This window comes from Mandrillus leucophaeus, unplaced genomic scaffold (genome assembly GCF_000951045.1).
Source record: "Mandrillus leucophaeus isolate KB7577 unplaced genomic scaffold, Mleu.le_1.0 Scaffold928, whole genome shotgun sequence".
Taxonomy (NCBI): domain Eukaryota; kingdom Metazoa; phylum Chordata; class Mammalia; order Primates; family Cercopithecidae; genus Mandrillus; species Mandrillus leucophaeus.
Genome location: NW_012110119.1, coordinates 670,791 through 696,634, shown reverse-complemented (window position 1 = coordinate 696,634; position 25,844 = coordinate 670,791). Strand labels below are relative to the sequence as shown.

General features: G+C 34.6%; 1 protein-coding gene and 1 long non-coding RNA gene across 3 annotated transcripts; one reads left to right on the top strand and one right to left on the bottom strand.

The window, feature by feature from the left end:
* Positions 1 to 4,621: 4,621 nt before the first annotated feature.
* LOC105532032 lies at positions 4,622 to 6,903 on the bottom strand. Its single transcript, XR_001004899.1, has 2 exons — positions 6,644 to 6,903; positions 4,622 to 6,539 (listed from the first exon to the last, which is right to left on the bottom strand). It is a non-coding gene; the product is annotated as an uncharacterized LOC105532032 (long non-coding RNA).
* Positions 6,904 to 6,909: 6 nt separating this feature from the next.
* On the top strand, positions 6,910 to 23,699 carry OTUD6B (OTU domain containing 6B). 2 transcript variants are annotated; one of them, XM_011970097.1, is made up of 8 exons: positions 6,910 to 7,183; positions 7,874 to 8,025; positions 10,288 to 10,368; positions 13,089 to 13,228; positions 14,862 to 15,174; positions 17,200 to 17,261; positions 20,617 to 20,723; positions 21,385 to 23,699. In XM_011970097.1, exons 4-8 carry the CDS (start codon positions 13,217 to 13,219, stop codon positions 21,467 to 21,469), a joined length of 579 nt encoding a protein of 192 aa, XP_011825487.1. In that variant the 5' UTR covers positions 6,910 to 7,183; positions 7,874 to 8,025; positions 10,288 to 10,368; positions 13,089 to 13,216; the 3' UTR covers positions 21,470 to 23,699. The 2 variants fall into 2 exon arrangements, with proteins under 2 accessions (XP_011825487.1, XP_011825486.1); XM_011970096.1 differs by lacking the exon at positions 13,089 to 13,228 and having other exon boundaries at positions 21,385 to 23,697.
* Positions 23,700 to 25,844: the final 2,145 nt, after the last annotated feature.

Below are 25,844 nucleotides of genomic sequence, written 5' to 3'. Positions count from 1 at the left end.
AGATAGATACTTATGATGTTGATGGCACTGGAAACTAGAATGCTGCTTCAGTGCCACCCATGTTCTCCATAAATGTCCTAATCAGTAGTGGCTCTGAGAAAACAGAAAAGAGAATATGAAAAATGTATTATTTATCTTTCCAGTCTTTGAAACTTCTTTCAACTCTGTGAGGTTGCAGTGGATACTGAGTACCAATTTGCCATTAAATTCTTTCACACATAGGATTCTTTCCTGATGCCACGTAAATTTTTAGAGAAAAGTAAAAGAAAAAAATATATCATGAAAGAAGAAGAAAAATAACTTAGCAAAAAGAATTTGGAAATGGGAAAACAGAAAACAAAACAGAGATTTTAAAATATTGCAACTGAAAACATTTGAAGAAAGTGTAATACAATATAAATTAAGAGGCAGGCTAGAAAATTGAAAGGCCAAAAGAGAAAGTTCTATAAAATAGTTTCTTTCATTTACTGGTATCCAATTAGTGCAGAGGTTGCCATTGGGTAAAACATCATCACAAAGACAAGATTTGTCTTCTAATTACCATCAGCTGGTTACATGTTACAGTTGAAAAATATTCAGGATAAATTATAGGACAATACTTCCATAATTGTATAATTTTTTTTTTTTTTTTTTTTTTTTTTGAGACAGAGTCTCACTCTGTCACCCAGGCTGGAGTGCAGTGGCACAATCTTGGCTCACTGCAACCCCCGCCTCCTGGGCTCATGCCATTCTCCTGCCTCAGTCTCCTGAGCAGCTGGGACTACAGGCACCCACCACCACACCCGGCTAATTTTTTTGTATTTTTAGTAGAGACGAGGTTTCACCGTGTTCGCCAGGATGGTCTCGATCTCCTGACCTAGTGATCCGCCCGCCTTGGCCTCCCAAAGTTCTGGGATTACAGGCGTGAGCCACCGCACCCGGCCCATAATTGTATAATTTTAAGGCTAAAAGTGACTTTAAGTGTTCTTTTATCTGCCTTTATTATCACTAACTAGTCATCTAGTTCATGCTTGATTAAAATGTTTATTAAATGGCTTCTATGGGCTAAGCACAATACTATGTAATGAGGACCCAAAGGCAAACGAGACAGATCTAGTTATTCTATGTTTCATTATATTCAAGTTCATGATACAGATAGAAGGCAAGTAAAAGTATTAAAGGGGGGAATAAATAGGGTGCTTCCAATAGAGAATGAATGCTTAAGAATTATGAATAATTCTAGACAGGGTGGTCAAGGGGTGATGGTGGATAAATATTTCCAGTGGTGAGAAAGCCCTATTTCCAAAAGCACCCCATTCCTTGGGGAAAACAAAGTATATAAGTTCAAGGCACTGAAGTCCAGAAAAGCTGAAATAGACTAAATCAAGTGTGGTGTGCGATGAGACTGGAATGGGTCTTGAGAAGCATATTAAGAAATATACATTTTATTGAGAACCTACTTAAGTTGAAACTCCTAAGTTGACTTGAATTTTATAAAGTTCTTATTGTGTTATAAAGAATAAACTGGAGAGAAGCATGTTTCCATAATACAGGTGAGAAATGATTCAGGCTTGGACTTAAGAGGGGTGCTAGTGGAACTAAAGGTAAGTGGATTGATTTGGAACATATTTAGAAACTAAGACTTAATTATTTGTTGATATTAAAGGGTAAGGGAAGAAAAGCAGTCAAGAATTACATCAAGGTTTCCAACATGAGCAAGTAAAAGGACAGTAGTGCCACTTACTGGCTAATTGGTTGTTGTAGATTATCACATGTTAATTATATCTCAGTAAAACTGTTTTTAGAAAGCCGAAAGGAGATTCTGTCAGACAGTAATAAGAGCCGTGATAGTGATAGAGCAGGCAAAGTGATTGACAGTTCCTTGCAATAGGTGATATGAATGTGGGGGATACCATTATGTACGTTCTTGTTAGGTGAGGCATCTCTGATGAAGTGAAACATAAATTTTGATCTTAATAACAAAAAGTCACTTTTACAAAATTTCAGAACTGTTTTTCCCAAATCAAGGAAGCACCTAGTGAAAAACTTTGGTGACAGGAGGAAATCTGATTTTTGTAAACACACACACACAAAATATGGCTAAAGCTCTAGGACTCAGAGTAAATGGGATCAGAGATGAATCCAGAATACACGGGGCTGTCTAGGGAGTAGAGTGATACCATGTACCGAGATTTCAAAAATAATCCTGGAAACACATAAATTTTATTTTAAAAGAACAAGACTAAACAAACCAAAAACCCAGAAAACCAACTTAATTGTGTGAGCCAATTCCCATAATAAATCACCTCTTACGTATCTATTTATATTCTTTTAGTTCTGTTTATCTGGAGAATCTTAATACACCCTAGAACTTGAGAGAAAGGTCCAGTCGGCACATAGATGTGGTAATTAGAAGACATGGGATGAAGTTGGCAGAAAGTATGTAGAGTGAAAATGAGCCTGGGCCAGAGCCCTGGGGGACTTAGCAAATTTCAGAAAGAGATAGAAGAGTTAATAACGAGCGTCCAGAACCAAGGAGATAAAAAGGAAGAGGGTGTATCATAGAAGCCAAGGAAGGAGACAGGCAACACCCAATTTAACAAGGACATCTCAGATGGTGTGGACTGCTATGGAGAGAAATCAAGCAGGTTAAACAGGAAACTAAGACAGCTGGGTGGGAAGAGCACATTGGGTTTTTGTAGAAGTGTGGACAGAAGGGAGACTCAATCATGCAAATATTGCAGTAATAGTGTCACATATTGCTGAGAAGTTAAGCCAGATAAGGGCTAAAAAGTGACAGCTATTTTGTGTGATGGGAAAATATGCAGCAGTTAAAAATGTTTTTGAAAAATAATTGAGTTGGAGAAATGTCTTATAATTGCAAGTGAATGCAGCAGAATTTACATATATTATTCTAAATTTGAATAGTAATTTAATTCACCAGGAAATACACTGTTTTCAGAGTCTCTCTATATAGTGGGATCATAGGTGAAATGATCTGGCTCTTTGTCCCCACCCAAATCTCATCTTAATTGTAATTCAAATTCTAATCCCCACATGTTGGGGGAAGAACTCTGTGGTAGGTGATTACACCATGGGGGTAGTTCCCCCATGCTGTTCTCATGATAGTGAGTGAGTTCTCATGAGATCTGATGGTTTTATAAGGGGCTTTTCCCCTCTTTGTTTTGCACTCTCTCTCCTGTCACCTTGTGAAGGATATGTTTACTTCCCCTTCTGCCATAATTGTAAGTTTCCTGAGGCCTTACCAGCCATGCAGACCTGTGTCAATTAAACCTCTTTTCCTTATAAATTACCCAGTCTTGGGTATTTCTTTATAGCAGCGTGAGAATGTACTAACACAACAGGTAACATTTATCATCATCTATATACTTTTCAAAATTTCTGAGGAAATGTTTAATGTATAAAAGTAAAATAGTTTTTTCTTTTAATATAATGTTAAAAAAACATAAAGAAGTAAATATCCAAAAAGCTGCCACACAGATATAAATACTATTGATGTTCTGGCAACATCCAAATATTTTTTTCTACACATATTCTTGATAGCATTCACTGAGCATTCACAATGTATAATGCACTGTGCTGAGAAGTCTTGTAGATGTGTAAGATTTTGTAATCTAATACTATGCTGCTATTGACCTGAGATACTGCATTTCTAACAAGTTTCCAGGTAATGCTGATGCTGTTTTTCAGAAGGCTATACTTTTCAATAAAATTTTTGTACATCAAAATATTGTTATATGGAGGTCTGTGAAGGGGAAAACAGTGCAGTGAGGGGAAAGAAAAAAGGAGACTTGGGATTTCCTTTCCTTGAGAATCAATTGTTGTCAGATGCTTAGAATGCCTTACGTTACATTAAAGCTCAATTGGGAGAAATAAGTAGTTAACGGTGGCCTCATAATATACTGGGGGTAAATCCACTATGAAGACAGACTACTTCCTCATTTGAAAGGTAGCAAAATTGAAAAAGTTTAGTTCCTGAGTCCTTCCCATATGCATATTCCATTCTTCACTTAAGTGTTTTCATTCCTGTTTCTTGCCTTTTCTACATCCATCCCATAGCATGTAAAGTATAATTATCTTCATTGTTGTATTTCCCAAATCATCAGTATTTGTTATAATTTCCTCTTTGACCCAAAGGTTATTTAAGAACATTAACAAAATTCCAAGTATGTGATTTTTCAGGGTTGAAAATTATTATTTTCTAGGGTTTTTTTTTTTTTTTTTTGGTAATGTGGTCATGAGTGCTTTCTAGAAATATATTGAAGTTTTCTCTATATCCGAGTACAAAATCATTTAGAAGTGCTTCAGGATAATTTGAAAATAATGTAAAAATAAGGTAGAAAAGTAATATATATATATATTACACACACATTTAACTACCTTTTCTCTCTTAACTTTCCATTTACTTGGTTTATCAAAGGCTGTAACTGTGCTGGGCTGGTGGCTCACATTTGTAGTCTCAGTGCTTTGGGAGGTCGAGGCAGGAGAATTACTTGAGCCTAGGAGTTGTAGGCTGCAGTGAGCTATGATGTTGCCACTGCATTCCAGCCTAAGCTACTAAGCAAGACCCTGTTGTCTCTAAAAAAATAAATCATAAATGTTGAAGTCATAGTCCAACATATTTTTTGCTATATTCTCTTTATTAATATATACAGAAGGATTACTCAACAAATTTTAAATACATAAAACGCACTAATTTAAATGTACGTTTTAAAATAGATATCAATGTACATAAGTAAAACTATCACCCACATGAAGATACAGAACATATATTTTATATATTATCATATTTACCATATGGTTTAAATGTTACATCCTATATTGTATGTTTTACATAAAATGTCTTGTTATGTTTAGATTGTTTAATAAAAATGTTGCTATTTCTATGATTTATAGTTTTCATTATCTTTAAACTCTTTGATCCTTTGTTTTATACAAATGTATCTCAGGTTACAGATTGATTTTTGACTCAATTTCAATTGTAATAGGGCTATTTAACCAGTTTATAAGTCATCTGTACTATCAATCTACTTTTTGCTAATTTTAGTGTCTTTTTGCTATTTCTCTTTTGCCTTTTTTTTTTTTACCACTTCTTTTCCAAACCAAACATTGGAACATATATATTCTATTTTTGTAGTTAACACTTATTTCCATGTCAAATTTACTTAGATAAACTATATGATGCAGTAACTGCTGTTTTTCCCCATGCAACACGTACAGAAAATGAGGATGTATCCACCCACTCCCAAACCAGAGATATGGAAGTTTCTTTACAACATCAGTAGTAACATTATGGACAAACTTGCTATTTTTTTCCTGCTATACTTAAAAATAACGGAAATAAAACTGTACTGTTTTCCAATTTTGTCAGATTTGACATTTAGAATGCTGTTATTTGTCCAATCTACAGTGACAAAGCCCTTTTACTTAGGTTTAGCTTAAGAACATGCATATTTGTATCCACAATACATGCTAAAAATAAAACACTATTTGTTCAATATATTGAACATGTGGCATGCCTTTCTAGCTTAAATGTAAACCGAAATTTTAGACCTAGCTTACGTTTCTATTTTTGTATTTAGTTTTAATGCCCTATACATAACAATTTAAACTCTATGCTCCTTAACTAGTTCTAATGCATAGTATTAATTCTTTCATACAATTGCCTCCCTATTCTTTTATTTTAATTCAGGTTCTCTGTTAGCTGCAGTAAATCATTGAGCAAAATTTCAGGGAAGGTTCTTGATTGATATACTTTCCTAATCCCTGTATATCTAAGAATGTCTTCCACTTTCCTTTGTAAAGAAATGGTAACTTGGCAGAGTATATAATTCTTGGCTCAAAATTATTTTCCCTTAAAACTCTGTAGATATTGTTCCACTGTCTTCTGGCTTTTAGAATTGGAGGAGAAAAATCTAAGGTCAGTCTGACTTTTGCCCCTTTTTAAATAACCTGCTTTCTCTCTGTGGATGCTTGTAAAATGTTTTGTCTTTGAAATTCAAAAACGTCACCAGGATATGTCTAGGTGTTTCTTTCTTTTCATTAAATTTTAAAGGTACCCTGTGAGCCTTTTCCATTTGTAGATCTAGTTCGTTCTTCAATTCTGGAAAATTTTCTTCAATTAGATCCTTAATTATTGTTTCAGTTCTACTTGCTCTGTCCTCAGTTTCAGGTATTCCTATTATGCATATACTGTATCTCCTGGACCGGCCCTCTAGATCTCTCTTTTTCTCCTCTTAATTTCTTTTCCCCTTTTCTCTGTATTCTGTGACAATTTGTCGTTTTGCACTTACTTCAGTAATTCGATTTTGTGGCCAATTAAGCGTGCGCCCTTCTGTTAACTCTCTCAACTTCCTGGTATTTTCCAAGCGCTCTGACATTACCCTCTTTATTATCGCGAACAGGTTTTTAAGCTCCTGTATTATATGATTCTCAATCCTTCTTATATCTTCTGTTTCCATCTCTATATCCCTTCCAAGAGGAGGCATTTTCTCGATTACTTAGCGCTGTTCCTTTCTTCTGAGGGGCAGTATTACGACCTTGGAAACAATAAACATAATTTAATTCCACACAGCCCCAAACAGCCCCAAAATTCTCATTGATAATTATCGACGACTTTATTAAAACGCTTTTTCTTTCTTACCTTTTCAGTTGCTTTTCTTAGAAGCAGGGACCAAAATCAAAGATTAAAGAAGGTCCTCCGAAGCACGGAATAAAACAGACGTTGAAAACTATTCCCCTTACGTCATCTCTGCGCGCCTCACGTCAGGGCCAAGAGCCTAGCGCTTAGCTTTATGGCAGACGGGGCTCTAGCGTTCTAGTCAATCCCGAGGCTGCAACCTCCGCTTCTCCGCTCGCCGTCTGGTTCCTTCCCTGCCGCCCCGCCCATCACGGCAGGGTCACGGTAGTGCGCACGCGTAGCACCCCATTCAAGTTTCCCCTCTTTGCAGTGGCTTGGTTTAGATCCGGTGCCGCCTTGAAGGCGGGGCAGGGTCCCAGCCGTAGCCAATGGAGCCCCGGGTGAGGGTTGAGGGGTGGAAAGTGCCTGCTAGCCGGTGGTACAGGTGTCTTCCAGCGCTTGTGCTGGGCTACCTGGTCCTCATGGAGGCGGTCTTGACCGAAGAACTTGATGAGGAAGAGCAGCTGGTGAGAAGGCATCGCAAAGAGAAGAAGGAGTTGCAAGGTGAGGCGAAAGGAAGCGGGAATCTGGAAGCCGCCGCTACTGGAGGAAGGGCGCGTGGCGGGTCGGTTCTGGGGAATCTTAAGGCGTGACTTACTTGGATCACCCTAGACTTCCCCTAGTAGCAGTGGCCTCTTCTCTCCCGCCTTCCCTGCCCCGGAGGCCCTTTAATTCCCCAACCTTCAGAGGCTTCCCCTTCTGAGGCCTGCCGCGTGCCCCCTACCCCGCGCCGCCTCGTGGGTGCTGGTGTCTGAAAATACCTCGAAGTCGCGGTCTTGGACCCAGACTGGTCCCCTCCCAAACCCACGATGCCTCCCTTTTCTATACCTGCCCCAGTTACCGATACTTGTCTCTAATGGGTGTATTTTGAATGGACTCACCTCAGTTTAGGAGGTTCAGAAAGGATAGCTGAAAGATTTAAAACTTGCTACAGTCAGGTTTTTTTCCTTCTCCTATCTCACCAAACAACTGAAACATATTCAAGATTTTGTTAATGAAGTTTTTTGGGTTTTTTTTTTGGTCTCAGCTTCATCTGGGCCCTTCTGTCTCTGTAGCTGTCTGTTAGGTGATGACTCTTTCTTCTATAATTACTTTTTCTGTACCTTTCTCCCCTTACTATCCCCTTATTTGTTCCTGTTTCTCATCTTCTTTTACTCCTGCGTGTCTGACTTAATGATTTTAATGGCTTTTCAGCCAAAATTCAGGGCATGAAGAATGCTGTTCCCAAGAATGACAAGAAGAGGAGGAAGCAACTCACCGAAGATGTGGCCAAGTTGGAAAAAGAAATGGAACAGAAACATAGAGAGGAACTGGAGCAATTGAAGCTGACTACTAAGGAGAATAAGGTATGTGAAATAAACGTTTGTCGTTGCCTACACCATTTGAAAACAGCTGTCCACTTCTCTTAAACTGCTTATTATCTAAAATCATAAAATGGGTAGGGAAATGAAATCACTTAGTTATGCTCATGCATCACTTCTCATTAATGTTTTTGTGACCAAGTTCACAGGACAGTGTGTTTTTACAAGGGAGATCAGCAAAGAAAGTGCTATACTTCTTTACCTATACTTCTCTACCTATTTACTTGCCCAAAAGATGAAGCTTCACCAAATGAAAGTTGGAAGACCAGGCATCTGATCCCAGAATTGCGACTAAATGGGATTGTAACCTGAGCAAGGTTACTTAATCTTTCTGAGCTCCAATTTTCCCACATATATAATACGATACAAATATTTCTGCTGTCTAAGCACAGGTTTTTGTAAGAATCAAGAAAGTGAACGTGAAATCATTTTTAAATTATAAAACTGCTTTATGAACAAGTTGTAATGAATGAAATTTTACTGACGTTTCTTGTAAGTTGGAGCATCCTAACTTTCATAATTTTAGCTAATATTTATTTTATCGTTGGAGCTAATATATATGTGCCAAACACTTTGTTTTATATGTATTATCTAATTTAACCTCAGTAACACACTGTGAGTTGTTACCTATGAAGTAAGTGTACATAATCCCATTTTTCAAGTGGGAAACAGGGTTAGAGAGATTAAGAACTTTGTCCAGAAGTCGTAACAGCCATTAATTGCCAAAGCCAGAATTCCACATGAGAACTATCTTACTCCAGGAAGTGAATACTGAATTCTGTTATAGCTTTGTATAGTGTGGTATTTATTGTATGGGTTTTGGATGTGAAAGGTCATATAGACTCCACAGCCTCCATCTTTGGTAGAAAGTTCTTATGTCTATGCAAAATCTTACCTGCCGTACTTAAATTTTGGTTGATTTTTGGTTTGCTGTTGACAAGTACAGCTTGTCTGTGCTATTTACAATGGTCCTTACATTAAATATAGTCTAAATTTCTTTAACTTTGTTTGTCATTATTTCCCAACTTTCCTTGCTTTTAATATACTTCATCTCCAGGTAACAAGGCTTGATACTCCAGGTGTTAAATTGTGATGTGACAATTGTGGTGTTCCTAATTGTCTCTCCATGTTTTCTGTTAGTGAGATAGTTTTGTTTGCTCCCTCAGACCTTTCAATTTTGAGGTTTCTTTCCCAGGTTTCCAAGGACAAAAGTGTTTGATTCATAAGCTACATGGGGTCCTACTGTTAAAACACAAACTCCTATTCTACTTTGAACTATTTATCTTTTTCATTAATTTAAATTGGTTTTCTTTTCTGAATACTACCAAAACTAATACCATTGCTTTTTTATTTTTCAGATGCATCTCTTTTATCTTGCCTATTGTCAGTATAGTTGTTTGTAAATTTTAGCAGATTCCTCTGAAGAATCACAAGACTTCTAATTTCACTATAGTTGATAGCCACTCTTTGAAGTCTCTATCTGATTTTGATATTTTGATCATTTGGGACATAGCCTTTGGAGACTTCTGTCTCTGTGTATTAAAGGCCTTGAGTTGTTCTATGTATGTGTTATACCAAAAACTGGCTTAACTTATAGTTGCAGTAATACTAGCTACTCATCCTTATGGTTAAAAGTGTAGCATCTTTTTTTTTTTTTTTTACTCTAGCAAACACACATTAGCCATTTAGGATTGATTATAATATCAAATGATATTGTAAATTAAATATATTTTCTGCCTGCAGTTATCAGTTTGTAGATGGAAAAGGGTAGGGTAGGAAAAGCTCAACTTCCTACTAGGGTCAAGGATTAGTACTCATCAGGTTTTGGCTAATTAAGATGGAAGAAGGCTTCTCTTGCCAGTTGAGGTTATGCAGGTGATAATAAACTGAGCCAGCAAATGACCTGTATCTTATACATACTGTCAGTAGTCAGAGAAAAGAAGAGTGGAGTGCCAAATGAATTGGCACTTACAGGAAGTACACTATTGCATTTAGATTAATGGAGTAAGCATTCTAAGAAAGAAGGAAAGCATGCAGGGATGAGCATGATCTTTGAAGGAAACTTCTTGAGAACTTGTCAAATTCTTCCATAAAAATAGAGACAGGAGACAAAACCATATTATCTAGTACAGTGTCTATTGCCATTATTCAAATTTGAAGTGTGGGATTAGATATATTTATGATTTTCAATAATTTAATTTAAAAAGTATTTTATATTGACTTGTTAATGCTTTTTGTTTCCTTCAGATAGATTCTGTTGCTGTTAACATTTCAAACTTGGTGCTTGAGAATCAGCCACCTCGGATATCAAAAGCACAAAAGAGACGGGTATGAAAGTCATGTCACCAAGTATATAAGTTAGTGCTGTGTGTTCAATACTATCTTAGGTCTTGTTATAGGAAGAGAATGAAAAAAAAAATGCAGTTCCTTGTCAAGGGACTTGAACTAACATTTATTAAGCACCTGCTGTGTGTTACATACTATGCTAAGCTGCTTATATGACATCTTATTTAGTCCTGACAATAATCCTGTGAAGTAGGATTTCTTATCCCCATTTTATGGAGAAGAAAATGGTCCTAAGAGAATATAAAATAACATATTCAGGTTGCAGCTGTTATAGGAGAGTGAAGCTGGGAGTGGGAGTGCAAAGTAGTTTTTTTTACAAATATATTATCCCAGACTTAAAAATTCAGAATGTGGGCCCAGGGGATTCTGATGCGCAACCTTGGCTAAGAACTATACCATTGGGTGAGAAATAAGGATTTGAACCTAGAAGTTAACGTGTAGATACATGTTCTTAGATAATTATGTAGGTATCTATATAATGGTTACAAACTTCTTAGATAATTATGTAGGTATCTATATAATGGTTAATTATGAAAATTTAGAGAAAGGAAAGTTCATTATGCTAATAATGGGTTGGAGTTTGAAAGAAATATTATTTAGATAAGATATTCCAAATAGGAGAAACAGCATGCACAAAAACAAATGTGGGGATGATATACTGCATTATTGAAGAGCTATAAGGAAACTGATTTATTGGAAGTAGCTAGTTCATATCAGCATTATAGAAATAAGATTAGATAGGTAAGTCCCTTTGAATTTGAAAAAGAAAAATGATTAAATTCAGTCTTTTTAGTTACGAGTATTATTTTATTAACAGTTGATGTTTTCTATGGTTTAAATGCATATTTTTAAACTCGTTTTGCATCTTATGACATAGTATGTAATTTAGTAGAGCATGGAGTTTAGTGTCAAACAGATGAGGTTTTAATTTCATTTACTGTTATACTTTGGGTACGGTACTTCTTTAAGCTTCAGTTTCACATCTATGAAACAGGGGCAAATTATAGCTACTTCATAAGCTAATTCATTGTGAATATTAAATACTGTACTATTTCCAAAGCCTTTAACACAAGGCCTGGAGAACTAATGGGTCAACAAATGATAGTATCGTTTCTATGTTAAGTAGTGCATAGTATGCCTCTTAAAAATAAAACCTAAAAGCAATGTCTTTTTCTATATTAAGTAGTGCATAGTATGCCTTTTAAAAAAATTAAACCTAAAAGCAATGTCTTTTTTTGTTTGAAGGTTGATGAAATGCACAGAGTCAAACATTTCTCATTCTTGTATAGAATTTTATTCTTGAGTAAATATAATTGTGAATTTTGTAGATTCATTAAATTTAGATCTCATAGAATCTTGGAGATTGTCTGCTTATGATATGCATTCTTTTGTGATGATCTCACAATTGTCGTCTAGCTTCTATAGATCAAAAAGGAAAGGCAGAATTTTTGCATGCCAGTAGCATAACAAAATACTGGAATTACATCTACTTAGTAATTGAAGCATCTTATAATAGCCTATTTAATTCTGGAAAACCTAAGGGCACAAGTCCTGTCTTTATCAAAACTTGTTCCTCCCCAGGTGGACCTCTGACAACAAAACAAACAAAATGAAAACTCCCTTACCTTTCTCAAAAATTTTGTTACTTTTCCCTTAAGATACTGCACAACTGGAATTAATACCTTTGTCAGTTATACTCTCAAACCATTTAGTATCTTTTATAGTCAGCTGCTTTAACACTTGGCAGAAAAAAATGCCTAAGTAATGTTTTTACAGTGTTATATTAATGGGATTTTAGAACAGAAAACATTAAATGTTTATAATGCTTAAGAAAATGAAACCTGAAGTCAGGATGCGCAATCGGGTGTTTGATTATTTGGAACCTCCTTTTTTGCCAGAAGCACCAAGGAATGAAAAATCATTTAATTAATTATGTTTATCTTTGGGAAAGATACAACTCTGGGAGAAAAACGTGATAAAACTTTAAAGATTTATTTTAAGAATATCGTGGAGCATACCAAGAATATTGTAGAGCATATCTCTTATTTTTAGTCTAGAAGAACATAGTATTTTATTTAATTCAAAGAACTTAGAAGCTTTTCGATACGATAGAAAGAGTCTAAAACAGAACTTAGAAGAACTGGGTTCCAAAAATACGGAATTTGAGGGCTGGAATGAGATTGAATTCAATTTCTGTATTTTCCAATGAGAAAGTAGAGACCCAGATTCTCTCATTGGTACACTAAAAGTCTGATACAAACCCAGGACTGGTGTCCAGCTCTTAATATTCCCTTTGAGTCTTCTTTGCTATATTACTATATCAACATGACTCTAGTTTTATTGACAATATATTTATGATTTACATGCTATTTTCATCTTTTATATGTTTTTATTAGAACTTACTAGTGCCATTCTATCTCCAGTACTATAGCTGTAGAAACCAAAGTGCCTTGTGCTCTTGGGAAACTGTATATTGCTGGAAAAAGAATTCAGTGGATTTCTTACCTAGTGCCCTGAAAAGGAAACTCATTTGCTTTGTTCTAATGAAGCAAAACATGAAGGGAAAAAATGAAATAATTAGAATTAGTATTTTAGATGCTTAAACAGTTTTGCAGATAGGATAAAGTGCCACTCTTCAAGTAAATAGTACATGACATCATTAACTCCAGCTCCCATCTGCTCCAACTTTTATTCTGATTCAGGTGCCTGGATAGAAGGAGCTCTCTGTGTTGTCCTTGGTCCCTGCTCTGCTCTTACCAGCTGTATGGCCTTTGGAAATCTTTCTGCGTGCTGTTTCCTCAGAAGAGGAAAATGAGGGGTTTTGGATTAGATGATATCTAAGGTGCTTATTCTTCCTCTCCCCTCTGAAACTTTTTTAGTCTTTTATAAAGTAATAGTGCCATCTTGTGTTTTAAGATTTTATGCCTCTGTGATCCACAGTTCTAATAAATAAAAATAAGTGAAATAAATTTGTTCCTATTACTTATATAAACCTTAAATAGGCTATGTTTTATTAGGGAGATATTACTGCTTTTCATTCAGGTAACTTAGAAATCACTTTAGGCTCATCTAGCATGGCAGATAACAGGCAAGTACTACAGGTACATGACAATAAGTTTAATTGAAACTTGCCTTCCCATTCACTTTTGTTCCAAGGAGGAATTAGAGCTAGCGGTATGGAATTCTTTACCTTTTCCTATTCTTGGCTTACCAAATCCTTCACTGTAACTTATTACTAATATCAAAATTTATGTAACTTAGTTTTTATTTTTAAATTATAAAGCAGTTTTCCCTCGAGTGTACAAACAATATATATGGTAGAGAATTAGAAAGATGCAGAAAAACATACATACAGACATACACACACATACACCCACCCCAAAATGAAACTTATTTTGGAATCCTGTCGTCCAGAGAAAAGCACTATAAATATTTTGTGTATATTGCAGTTTCTTTTTAGTACTATGTTAAGTATGGACCTACTGTATATTAACTATATGCCTATCTTTTTTGCCAATTTCATCTCTTGACACTTTTCTCTGGCACTGTAGCTCTATGAACTGTTTTTAGCTATGAAACATACAGTGCTTTCTGGCTTTTGATCATTACTAGTTCGTCTGTTAGGAATTTTTTTTCCTTTCTTCTTCCCCAACCTTCCCTCCACACATCCTGTCTATTCTTTGTGTCACAAATCTCTCATTGCCCTCACCCCACTCCATCCTTGCATATGTTTCCATGGGAGGAGCTCATCAGACATTTTGCATAAGGAAAGCAAATTGTAGAATTTAACATATGATACCATTTTTATTAAGCATTTATACATTATTTCAAGAGTATATTATATTTATTAAAATGAATAGAAAAGCAATCTAGAAGGATACATACCAAACCTCTAGAGCAAGCACTGGGATGACAGTGGTGTTAGGGGGAGCTTTAGTCTATCTCTTATATTTTAATTTTTTTTTTTTTTTTACAAAATATTTGTTAATTAAATGTACGTATATACAGACATTTTAAAAAGCTAGATAAAAAGGGTGTCTGCCTGTACCCTTCTAAAGGTTGTGTCATATTAACACATTACTGGTGGAGTGATAAGAAGCCTGGATTAGCCTGGGCTTTAATATAATAATAATGTGCTTTAAGGCCTAGGATAACTCAGTCTTAAGATAATACTTTGAAATCAGTAAGTAAAGTTTTTAGAAACTTGGCGTGTAGCTTTTAAGTGGACTTTAAAGAAAAATTAGAGGGCTTTCTTAATGTTCAGTATAGAGCAAGGTGTGGAAACACACAAATGAGTAAGATAGTAAGGAGCTTACCTTGTAGAAAATTCTTGAGATGATCAATGTGATAGTGCTTGTGCAAGAAGGGAGAAAAAAACCAAAAAGTTTTGAGACCTTTACATTTCCATTCCCTTAATAAATGAGAATTAGTCCTAATTATTATGAATTAACTTTCATCCATTCTCCTTTTCTTAGGAAAAGAAAGCTGCATTGGAAAAGGAACGAGAAGAACGGATAGCTGAAGCTGAAATTGAAAACTTATCAGGAGCCAGACATATGGAAAGTGAGAAACTTGCTCAAATATTGGCAGCTAGACAGTTAGAAATGAAACAGATTCCATCTGATGGCCACTGTATGTATAGAGCCATTGAAGATCAACTGAAAGAAAAGGATTGTGCTCTGACTGTGGTTGCCTTGAGAAGTCAGACCGCTGAGTATATGCAAAGCCATGTGGAAGACTTTCTGCCATTTTTAACAAACCCTAATACAGGAGATATGTGTACTCCAGGTAATTTATTTTTCTTTGCTATGTTTTATCGTTGCTTTGTTGTAGTTGTTTTTAAATAAAGTGCTTTCTAGCACTGAGCGTAAGAAGAACCCAGATGAACCTTATGAGGAGAAAGCATCACAAGATTTAGGCAGAATTATTTTCTGTAATTTTAGTAGATGTTGGTATGTTTTTCTCTATTAATTTCTATATTAATATTAATATTAAAATATTCTCTATTTTCTCTATTAAGATTTCTTAATTACTTAGTTATTTTGTAATTATATTACTCATTTTATGTAAGATAGAAATGGGAATAAGAGTAATCATTTTTGAAAAAAATGTAAGTTCATATTTGACAAAGTGAAGTATTGAAGGTAAGCTTCAGGAAGTGTATATAGGGTCTGAAGACCACAAGGAGAGAATGACTAGGAAAACCATTTTCTCCTTTTATCCTATAATTTGGGAACTTTACTTTTATTCACAATAAGCTATAATTAGGAAGATTACTGTTCAAGTAAAACAAATGAGTTAATAACCTGCTTTATTCTATACAATACTTTCCACAGTTAAGATAAAATATTTATGAGGAAGTAAAAAAGTACACAACTAGCAGATGAAGAGAGCAAGTAAAAATCTGAATAGGTTTTGGGGGAGTAAAGAATGGAATAGAGGACTGTTAGTCCTTGAGAGAAGATGGCGGGTTTGGCAGTATCCATTGAGAACAAGTCATATGGCCAGAATGGGTTGGAGAGGGAAAGGTTAAGGTTGACTTTCCTTTAGTGGAATCTGTCCTCCATGGAGGAAAGATAGAGAATGATGCAGAATTGATAAGAATGAGCATTGGCAGTCAAGTATGTCTCCTTTAGTTTGTATGGCTTAAGGTATCTGTTGACAGATCTCAAGAGTGACTCAAGCATATCTAATTCTGTAGCAAATTAATTTCCCATAGATGTCATATTAGAAATGTTAACTTATCTCTTACTGTTTTAGGTCATTGCTGTTTTCTAAATAAACAGAATTTGCTATGGGACATAAAACACATTTTTCCATATATCTTGATACATGCATAGGCAGTGTGATAAATGACTCTTCAGTCATTTGTCTCCCAGGTTACTAAATCATTGAAACTCTCCAGTTACACTAGTTGTAGGGCATAGAGGAGGTGGCAGTTTAGTATGCTGAGTCAGAGAAAAACATAAAAGACTTAATTAATTATCTTTATTTATTCAATCAATATTAATTGAAGGCCGGTATGTGCCAAGCACTATTCTAGGCACTGTTCTGAACACTGAGTATTTAATAGGGTCTGAGACAAACACATGAGACATATTTTTCTTTAGATGTCCATAATTTCTTTCCCTCCGTCAAGGATAATTGTTTTCCATTTTAACATACCATATAAAAAGGTGTATGCACAAAATATACCCATTGTAAATTTAGTGATTAGGTCTTTTACTTCTCAGGGCTGATCTGAAAAGCCCTTTCCTTGGTTAGAACTGATACTTAGGCAAATAATGTAAGTGCTTCCAAAATAACAAGTGGAGGCACTGTTTGATGCTATCTCTGGGGAAGGAATTTCAATTTATCTGTACTTTTACTCGAATTCTCTTCGTATATTTCCCGGAGTCTTACAGTAAACCTGATTATACAGGAACTACTTTTTTTGTCTCTCATGGTATTCCGTTGGATGCAGGTTTGGGCTTCAAAACACGTGTCAAGATAGTGAATATTGTGACAATTTTGGGGGTGATTGCTTGGGGTAGAGTGAGGTAGGTTTGTTATATAGGTAGGGTATCTGGGCCTCCAACAGAAGAAGAAAAGCTGAAATGGACTCCTTTGTTCTTGGATGGAAATGTGGTAGAAAGTTGGGGCGAATTAAGTTTGGACCTGGTAGTTAGATTAGATTCTGGAGGATACTGATAAAGAAGGAGAACGTTTATAACTTGGGCATTTTTGTCAGGAATTGTGGAGACTATTAAAGGGATTTTGTAACATGAGTTACAGAAATTATTTAAGTGCTTTGTTCTGACCTATTCTCTACAGAAGAGTTTCAGAAGTACTGTGATGATATTGTAAACACAGCTGCGTGGGGAGGTCAGCTTGAGGTAAGTTTGTAGTTATTCATAGTGATTGTGGGTTGTTCCTTCTGTAGTTTTTAGATGTTTCTCAGCTGATCCCAATTTCTCTTTGACGATTCCTTTTCTTTATGTATTTGCTATTCTCAACTGACAAAGAAATTGGGAGTTAACATGATTAGGTCTGTGATTAAAGTATGTATGTTGAGGGATTGAAGCACTATTTCATTTTAAATAGCTCAGTGTTAGATCTGTGTGTTGGAGATACATATGTGTAAGTCTTTTCATTGTGATACTAGTATTGGCAATACATTTGATTTTCTGGACTTAGGAAAGTGAAAATTTTACTGAAGTAAAGTAAAATTTAGCCTAGTAGCTCAGCTGATCAAAGTCACTATTAGAAAAATATCTTTTTTATATCAGAAATGGAAAAAAAATTATATGAAATTACAGGCCAAATCCTACCACAACATATTTATTACAATTGTATTTTGAATTCCTAATTGTTAGTGACTGACTGACTTGAAAGCAGTAGTTGATGCATTAAATTCATATGTAAGAAAACAGTATGTTCAGTCACGTTACAGGAAGTTATCAAGATTTCTTTTTAGCTCTAATTTTAAAAAATCTGACTGTTAACTCTGTTTTGTTAAAACAAATTAAAAAAAACAAAACAAAACAGTTAAGTAGGCCAGATGATGATGAAGCAGCCTGGGTATTAGACGGGATAAGAAAGAAAGTCCTAGATTCAAGTCCTAGCATTTTCTTCTACCTCTCTGTTTTGTGGCCACAGGGAGTCAGCCATCCTCCCAAGCCTGAGTTTCTTGATTACTATATGACCATAATAAACCCTCTCTGTGTACTCAGTAGAGCATTTTTGAGCATTAAGTAAGGCAGAGAGTACCTTCATAAAAGTTTGTAAGCTGAAGTGCTAGATGGATGAACCTAGGCAGTACAATTAGTAATATATAATGATGATTAATCATCATGAATAGTCTGTGGCTCTAAATAATTCACTAAGAACTGCTTCATTTGAAGATGCAACATAAAAGTTGCTCCAAAATCTTTTTCTTAGTAGTGCTGTGTATGTGCATTTCCACCAGAGGGAACTGTATCTATTAGATTTGTATGCCTCTGAAACTTAGGAAGTTTTCATAGTGGCTTTGTTACTACATTAGGAATAGTTAAAAATACTTGAACTTTCTTAAAAGGATCATTCATGTGAGTATTAGAGATTAAATCAAGAAATTAAGAAAAGCCTTATATTTTGAAGGATACTTACACTTTTTTTTTCATCTGTGGATTCATTTGAAGTAAGAGTTGCAGTTTTCCCAATAGAGTGAATTTAAGTTATTAAAGAGAAAATCATTCTATGATTTCTGAAGTTAGAAGGCATGGTAGGATTTCCAGAGTTTGGTTCCCACCCTCTATTCTCTGCTAATTTCTTTAAAATGATATTTTAGGTATAAGAAAAATGTGCTTCAAAGGAACGTTTTTGATTTACCACCATGCGGCACAGCCCTTTCCATATTTTTTGAAGTAATTTCTTACATCCTTTCAAAACCTCAGGAAGGACTATGTTCGTCAACGGAATGTTCTTGTAATGGGGCAAGTACATATCCCATAGTCCCCCCATGGATTGGGGCATTATGATTTTTATTTTCTTTTTGAGACAGAATCTCACTCTGTCACCCAGGCTGGAGGGCAGTGGTGCTATCCATCATTGTTCACTGCAGTCTCAATCTTCTAGGCTTAAGCTTTCTTCCCACTCCTGAGTTGCTGGGACTACAGGCATGCACCACCATGCCTGGCTTATTTTTGTATTTTTTGTTGAAACGGGGTCTCCCTGTGTTGCCCAGGCTGGTCTCGAACTCCTGAGTTCAAGTGGCTTTGACAAGTCTCGTAACCCTTTTTTTGCCTTAGATCTTTTTGCCTTAGGTCTTTAAAATAACAACAGTACCTATCCCATAAAAATATTTATTTAGATGGGATTCAATTGTTCAAAGAAGTGAGACAAATTCAAAGGTAAATAGTTATTCTCTGTCAGATTTAAATCTCTAAAGGAATTAATACACATAAAGTGTTTAAAGTGCTTGAGTGCTTGGTCATGTGTCTTTTTTTTTTGAAACAGGATCTCACTCTGTCACCCCAGTTGGAGTACAGTGGCGTGATCTTGGCTCACTGCAACCTCTGCCTCCCAGGCTCAAATGATCCATCACGCCTCGTTAATTTTTGTATTTTTTTGTAGAGACAGGGTTTTTACCATGTTGCCCAGGCTGGTCTCCAATGCCTGGACTCAAGGGATCTGCCTGCCTCGGCCTCCCAAAGTGCTGGAATTATAGGTGTGAGCCACCGTGCCTGGCCCGTAATCGTAATAAGTCTTAAAAAATGTTAGCATTAATGTTCATTATTCACCATTATTCATCTGGCTTTAGGCTCTAATTTTATATTGTGTGGTATGAAATTCCTTAAAATTGTATATTTTAATCAGAAATTCATTGATAGGGGAGTATAATTCATATATGTATCTCATTCTACTCTTGCTTTGAAAATTATAGAACAGTGGTTGTCAACAGTATTTATAGATTAGAATCATCTGAAAACTTAAAAAAAAAAAAAAATTTTGTTCTTCCCCCCTGCCCGTTTTCTCACACTATAATTTATTTGGCCTAGTGCTTGAGCAATGGTATTTTAAAAATCTTTTTGTTATGAACATTTTCAAGCATATTCAAAAGTAGAGAGACTAGTATAATATACCTAGTCTACCCATTGCCGCTCTTTATTAACTGTGGCATTGATACGTTTTACAAAGCTGTTGTGCAGGCAGGACTTGAGCAGTCTCTGCATTTGATTTAATAAATACAAGTTGAGCATCTCTAATCTGAAAATTTGAAATCCGAAATGCTCCCAAATCAAATTTTTTGAGGGCTGACATCTCAAGTGGAAAATTCTACACTGTATGTGATAGGTCACAGTTCAAAACTTAGTTTCATGCACAAAGTTATTTAAAATACTCTATAAAATTACCTTCATCCTATGTGTGTAAGATATGTATGAAACATGAATGAATTTTGTGTTTAGCTTTGAGTCCCATCCTCAAGATATCTCATGTAGTATATGCAAATATTCCCAAATCTGAAAAAATTCAAAATCTAAAACAATTCTGGTTCCAGGCATTTAGGATTAGGGATATTCGATCTGTATTATATTTATTCAACAGGTATTTATTAAGTTCCCACTATATACCAGGCTCTCTGTGTACACTGGTGAACAGAACATATCCCTGCTGTGACTGGTTGCGCATTCACACATACTTCAGTAGTTTACTATTTGAATGTGATTTACATTTTTATTTTCCTTACTCATACTTTTCTTCTTCCTATAGCTAAGAGCTCTGTCTCACATTTTACAAACACCAATAGAGATAATACAGGCAGATTCTCCTCCCATTATAGTTGGCGAAGAATATTCAAAACACCCAGTAATACTTGTGTAAGTACCTAGACATTTTTACTTCTATTTTTCACAATACAAAAAAATATAAAAAATTTTAGATTATGTGTGTTAAAATATATGACTTAGATAATTTTTTAAACGTCTAGCGATTTATTTTTGTGTGTGAATTAAGAATAAAGTCATTTCTAAAGGTTACAGAATTTTAGGACTAGTTTGTATATTGTCCTGGTTTGACATTAGTAATGCTAAAAGTTTCTCAACAAGTGTAAAAGTTGAAATACATTCACGTTACCTGTTTATTCCTTAGATTTATTTTTCTTCATTTTTGAAAATATTTTACATGATTTAGAAATCTCTTCTGAAGTACAGCATGCAGGATTTGCTATTGGCTTTAGTATTTGTTAACTAAACCTATTAAGATAGTCATCAATGGCTAGGTGACAATTTAAGCTTATTGAATCCTCAGCATCTCAGCCTTTTCATTTTACCCCCAGTGTTTGAACCAGATCTTGCTGACTGCTGCCACTTTTCAAATGGTGTTGAACTCTTAGTTAATATGTCTACGTAGTCTATTGAGTGATGCCCATGTGGACTGAGTCATTCAGAATCATTGGTTTATATATATATAATAAGCATATATATATATATATAAAAATTACTTTCATCAAAACTGCTCGTTTTTTTTTTTTAATTTCAGATATATGAGACATGCATATGGCTTAGGAGAACATTATAATTCTGTTACACGGTTGGTAAACATAGTTACTGAAAATTGCAGCTAATTATACAATGTTGTACAATTATGTTTTAATACAGTGTGCCGAACTGAGTATTTCTACCAAGTGTTGGGTTGTTCTAAATGCTACTGAAAAACACAACTACCTTAAATCAGTTTTATGGCAAAGCTACTAACAGGTGTTTTTAGAAATATGTCAGAGATAAACTTTAACCAGTGTCTTCTTAGTGGAATTTTTAAAATTTGTAAGTTCATTGTGGAGAACATCATTCATAGACCAAGATGGTACCCTATTAGCTGATACTTTCATTTATGTAAGATCGTGGACATTCTGTTTTGTGTTGGAACAAATATTCAATGTTTTTAATTCTCCCTTTTCCCCCATTCCTAAAAACTTTCAAAATAACCATTTCAATGTAATTTGTCTTGAAGAAGTTTACCCAATATCTTTGTCATTGCAATAATGTAGTACGGTGATGGTCAATTTAATTATTGCTTATAAAATGAACTTGATTGCAGTAAGCATGGTATTGATGAGATTAATGCAGTGAAGCTTTATTATTAATATATATAGCCTTATCAAAGCATAACTAAGAAGGTTGCTTTAATAATTAAGAATTTAAAAATATTTATTTAGATAGGATTCAGTTGTTTAAAGAAGTGAGAAAAATTCAAAGGTAAATAGGTAATCTCTGTCAAATTTAAATCTCTAAAGAATTAGAGATTAGTTTTTTATTTGTGTATAACTTTAAAAAGACCTAACAGATTACTGTCTTTTTAATGCATTTGTTATTCTTTGGTATTTTTTAAGCATTGGACTGGAGTTAGTACCATCATCTCTTGATTCTTTCATAACTACACATTTTCATATTTCCTTTTGTGTTTTCTACTTTGCTTTCCTTGAAGGAACAAGCATTTTGTGGCCTTTACCTTGTGCGATTTTAGGGAGTAGCAGTGTAAAAGGTCCAAGGCCACATTTACTTGAAATTCTTCCTCTTTTCTAATTTGTCTTACCAGATGTTCCCCTTCTTGCTTCATTCTCTAGGATTTGAAGAAAACCATTGCCACTTATTTTATTAACCTTATTAATGTCACCTTTCCTTCAACTCAAATATTTGAGAAATTTTATGTTACATATATGAATGAAGTTGAAAGCTACTGTTTGGAAGCTAAGACTTGTATACAGTAGTTTTGTATATGAATGGTTGTTCTAGTTCAGATTTCAGGTTACTCACAACAGTATTATTTCTAAGAGGATATATATACAAACGTCTCTCATAATTTATGTAAGGAAATATTATGAAAATGAGGGTTTTTTAGTTTGATGTATGTTTCCCAAACTAGAGATAAAACTAGAGATTTAATATCGCTTATAACATTTGAATTTTTGCCCCATGAGTACAACTAATTTTTATAAGTAAATATTGGGTTTATAATGTGAAAAACAGGGTGTCAGTCTTTTCACATGCCCAGCAGGTAAAGATGTGGGAAGTTGGCAGGGTCATTGATAGCAAGTAAGTACTTCCTGAAGGCTTTCCAGTTTAAAAGATTACAAGCCATTCTGCCTGCCAAACAAATTATATTCTGAAGATGCCTGTTTTGTAACCCTTGATGTGAATTTTTTAGTGTCTGAAATTTACAGAAGAATGAAATTGTAAAACACTAAATGCTTTGGGTTTATTTTGAAGTAATCTGTTACTTTAAAATGAAAATGTCAGCATTAGGAAGTAATAAACCAACATATTATGAAACCCAGTATTATAAATGTTATCTACATCTAAAAAGTATTCTAAAATAACTTATTGGCAGGTTTTTTTCTTTTTTTCCTTGTAACATTTAGAATCTTTTGTTATATGTCTGTTTTTCAATTTTGTTGTATTTTTAATTTAAGTGGCCAATGTGGTTATGAACACAATTTGTATGATCAGCTTCTGTTCTTTCCTAAAACTTCAGATAAATGTCATTTTAGCTATAACCTAAAAAAGTATTTAAATAAAATGACCGATGTTAATTTAGAAGCAGCATATGCTAATTTACTTTTTCATATGATGATGGTCTAATGGAAGTTACATAAGCTTTCTTTTGTCCTAACTCAAAAAAGTATATGTCAGAGTTCTGGAATATGTCTTTAGCCAAGAATTTTATTCACTTAACTATGTTTACAACTTGTATAAAGCAAAAAAGAATGTGTGTAACTATAGTGAACAATATAGTTTTGCTTATATTATGTGATGTTTGCCAAAAAAAGAATAAAAGATGAATGAATTAAATCAACATTTATTTGCTTGAATTGTCATTCTTTAACAATTTGAGAATTTAGAAGTGGAGAAAACTCATTTTGCTTTAGAATTTTATCCAGCCTTTACTTTGTCTTCACATATAATTGAAAATAATACAATCACAGATTCCTACATTTTAAGGGATTTCAAATAAATATATGACATAGCTTATGCCCCAGAGTAGAGAGAAATTAAGTAATAGCCATTTAAGCTATAGCTCTTACAAATCAGGTAGAAGCTTAGAACCTTTTAGAATAATGAGTGTTTATTTAGGGTAAGTGAAAAATATTTTAAGACCCATTAGGTGTTAAAATAAAGAATCAACATTTGTGTGCAAGAATGTGGAGCAGTAAGAAGGAAGTTTGTGCAAATTAATGTTTTCACACAATTGTTAATATATATTGTGCCTTCTTGGTACAGGTTCTTATGAACTAGCTGAAGGAGTAGATCAGTTGATTTTCTGAGAATTTATTTGGTGATTTCATGCTATTTTTTTTTAAACTTTTATTGAACAGATGAAACGTTTTCCCTGACTGTTAAGTTATCACATACGTTGATTGTTTCCTCTTGTCTTAAGTCTTTATTTTAGCTCTCATGAGGTTTTAATTCTTAACACATGGGTCTTTTAACCCACCATTGTTCTCTCCCACTTAAGGTCTTGGAACTACTATTCAGAATTGAATGTTTCACCCAACCTGCTTTACCCAGCTTCCTTGTCTTTCTAGTGTCAGCTTACATATTAACAGTACCTACTGAGACAACCCTCCCCACGCCTGTGTCTTTCTAATACCTACACACTTGTAATCACTTGAATTTAGTTGTTTTTCATCTATTTTTTTTCCATAGTGTGTTAAGTGCATAGAAACAAGAATTTCTTGTTCACTACTCTTAAAATATCTAGCACATTGCCTGACCTGTCTGCATTGCATGCTTAAAAAATATTTGTTGATAGGCTTAGAATATCAGTTTAGAGAATAGGATATGAGTAAGGAGTTGCATTAGGTTAACAGACTGCTGGGAAGAGAGAGATGATGTGATTTAGAATTGTGCTCACAAAAGGCCTGCTTTTTAATTTACCTTGCCCTTGGATGAATTCAAGTCTTGTGGTCAGTTGAAGGGAGAAAGGGAACCCAAGAGAGCTTTATTTTTTCTTAACTTCCAATAGTAATGTTTCAGCTAATTTACCTTCACATACCAATTAGGATATTGTCTGATTTTAATAAATCTAAACAAATATAAGAATCCTATAAAATAAGTGTACAGTTCAAAAAAAATTAAAACCTTTGTTAATATACTGACCATGAAGAAGTTTTATAGTTGTCTTATTTCAGTATAATCAGGATGACTAGTATGACATACTGAAACAAATCGCTGCCTTTCTATAAGGCTGCTGAATTTTTATTTCTGTGAATAGGGATGATTTATAATCTAGCTCCTTTTTCTTTGTCACTCTTGTATTGACAAAAAAGTCTTATTTATTGTTTATAATTTTAACCAAATATAGCATTAACGTGGGGATCAATAACCCCAGTGCATGAGTTTGATGAACAAAAATAATGACCTCACTTTAAATTACATGAGTTTTTAAATTTTTCATTTTATTTCTTTTCTATTTTAGATATAAAGGGTACATGTGCAGATTTATTACATGGGTATATTTTATAATGCTGGAACGTGTGTTTTTCTAGAACCCGTCACCTAAATAGTGAACATTGTACCCAATAGGTAGTTTATCAATCTCCCCCACCCTTTTGGAGTCCCCACTGTCTGTTATTTCCATCTTTATGTACCTGTGTATCCATTGTTTAGCTCTCACTTTATAAGCGAGGACATGTGGTATTTGATTTTCTGTTTCTGTGTTAATTCACTTAGGATAATGGCTTCCAGCTACATCCATGTTGCTGCAAAGGACATGATTTCATTCTTTTTCATAGCTGCATAGTATTCCGTGGTGTCTATGTACCACATTTTCTTTAATCTACCAGTGATAGGCACTTAGGTTGATTCCATGACTTTGCTATTGTGAATAGTGCTGTGATAAACATGAGTGTAGATATTTTTTGATAATATGATTTCCTTTCCTTTGGGTAGATAACCAGTAGTGGGATTGCTGTATTGAATGGTAGTTATATCTTTAGTTCT

Excerpts from the sequence above, each read along its gene's own strand:
- OTUD6B (XM_011970096.1), top strand. The coding sequence starts at position 7,009 with ATGGAGCCCCGGGTGAGGGTTGAGGGGTGGAAAGTGCCTGCTAGCCGG. Across the intron at positions 7,184-7,873 it reads AGAGAAGAAGGAGTTGCAAG|CCAAAATTCAGGGCATGAAG; the intron begins GTGAGGCGAAAG and ends ATGGCTTTTCAG. Across the intron at positions 17,262-20,616 it reads CGTGGGGAGGTCAGCTTGAG|CTAAGAGCTCTGTCTCACAT; the intron begins GTAAGTTTGTAG and ends TTCTTCCTATAG.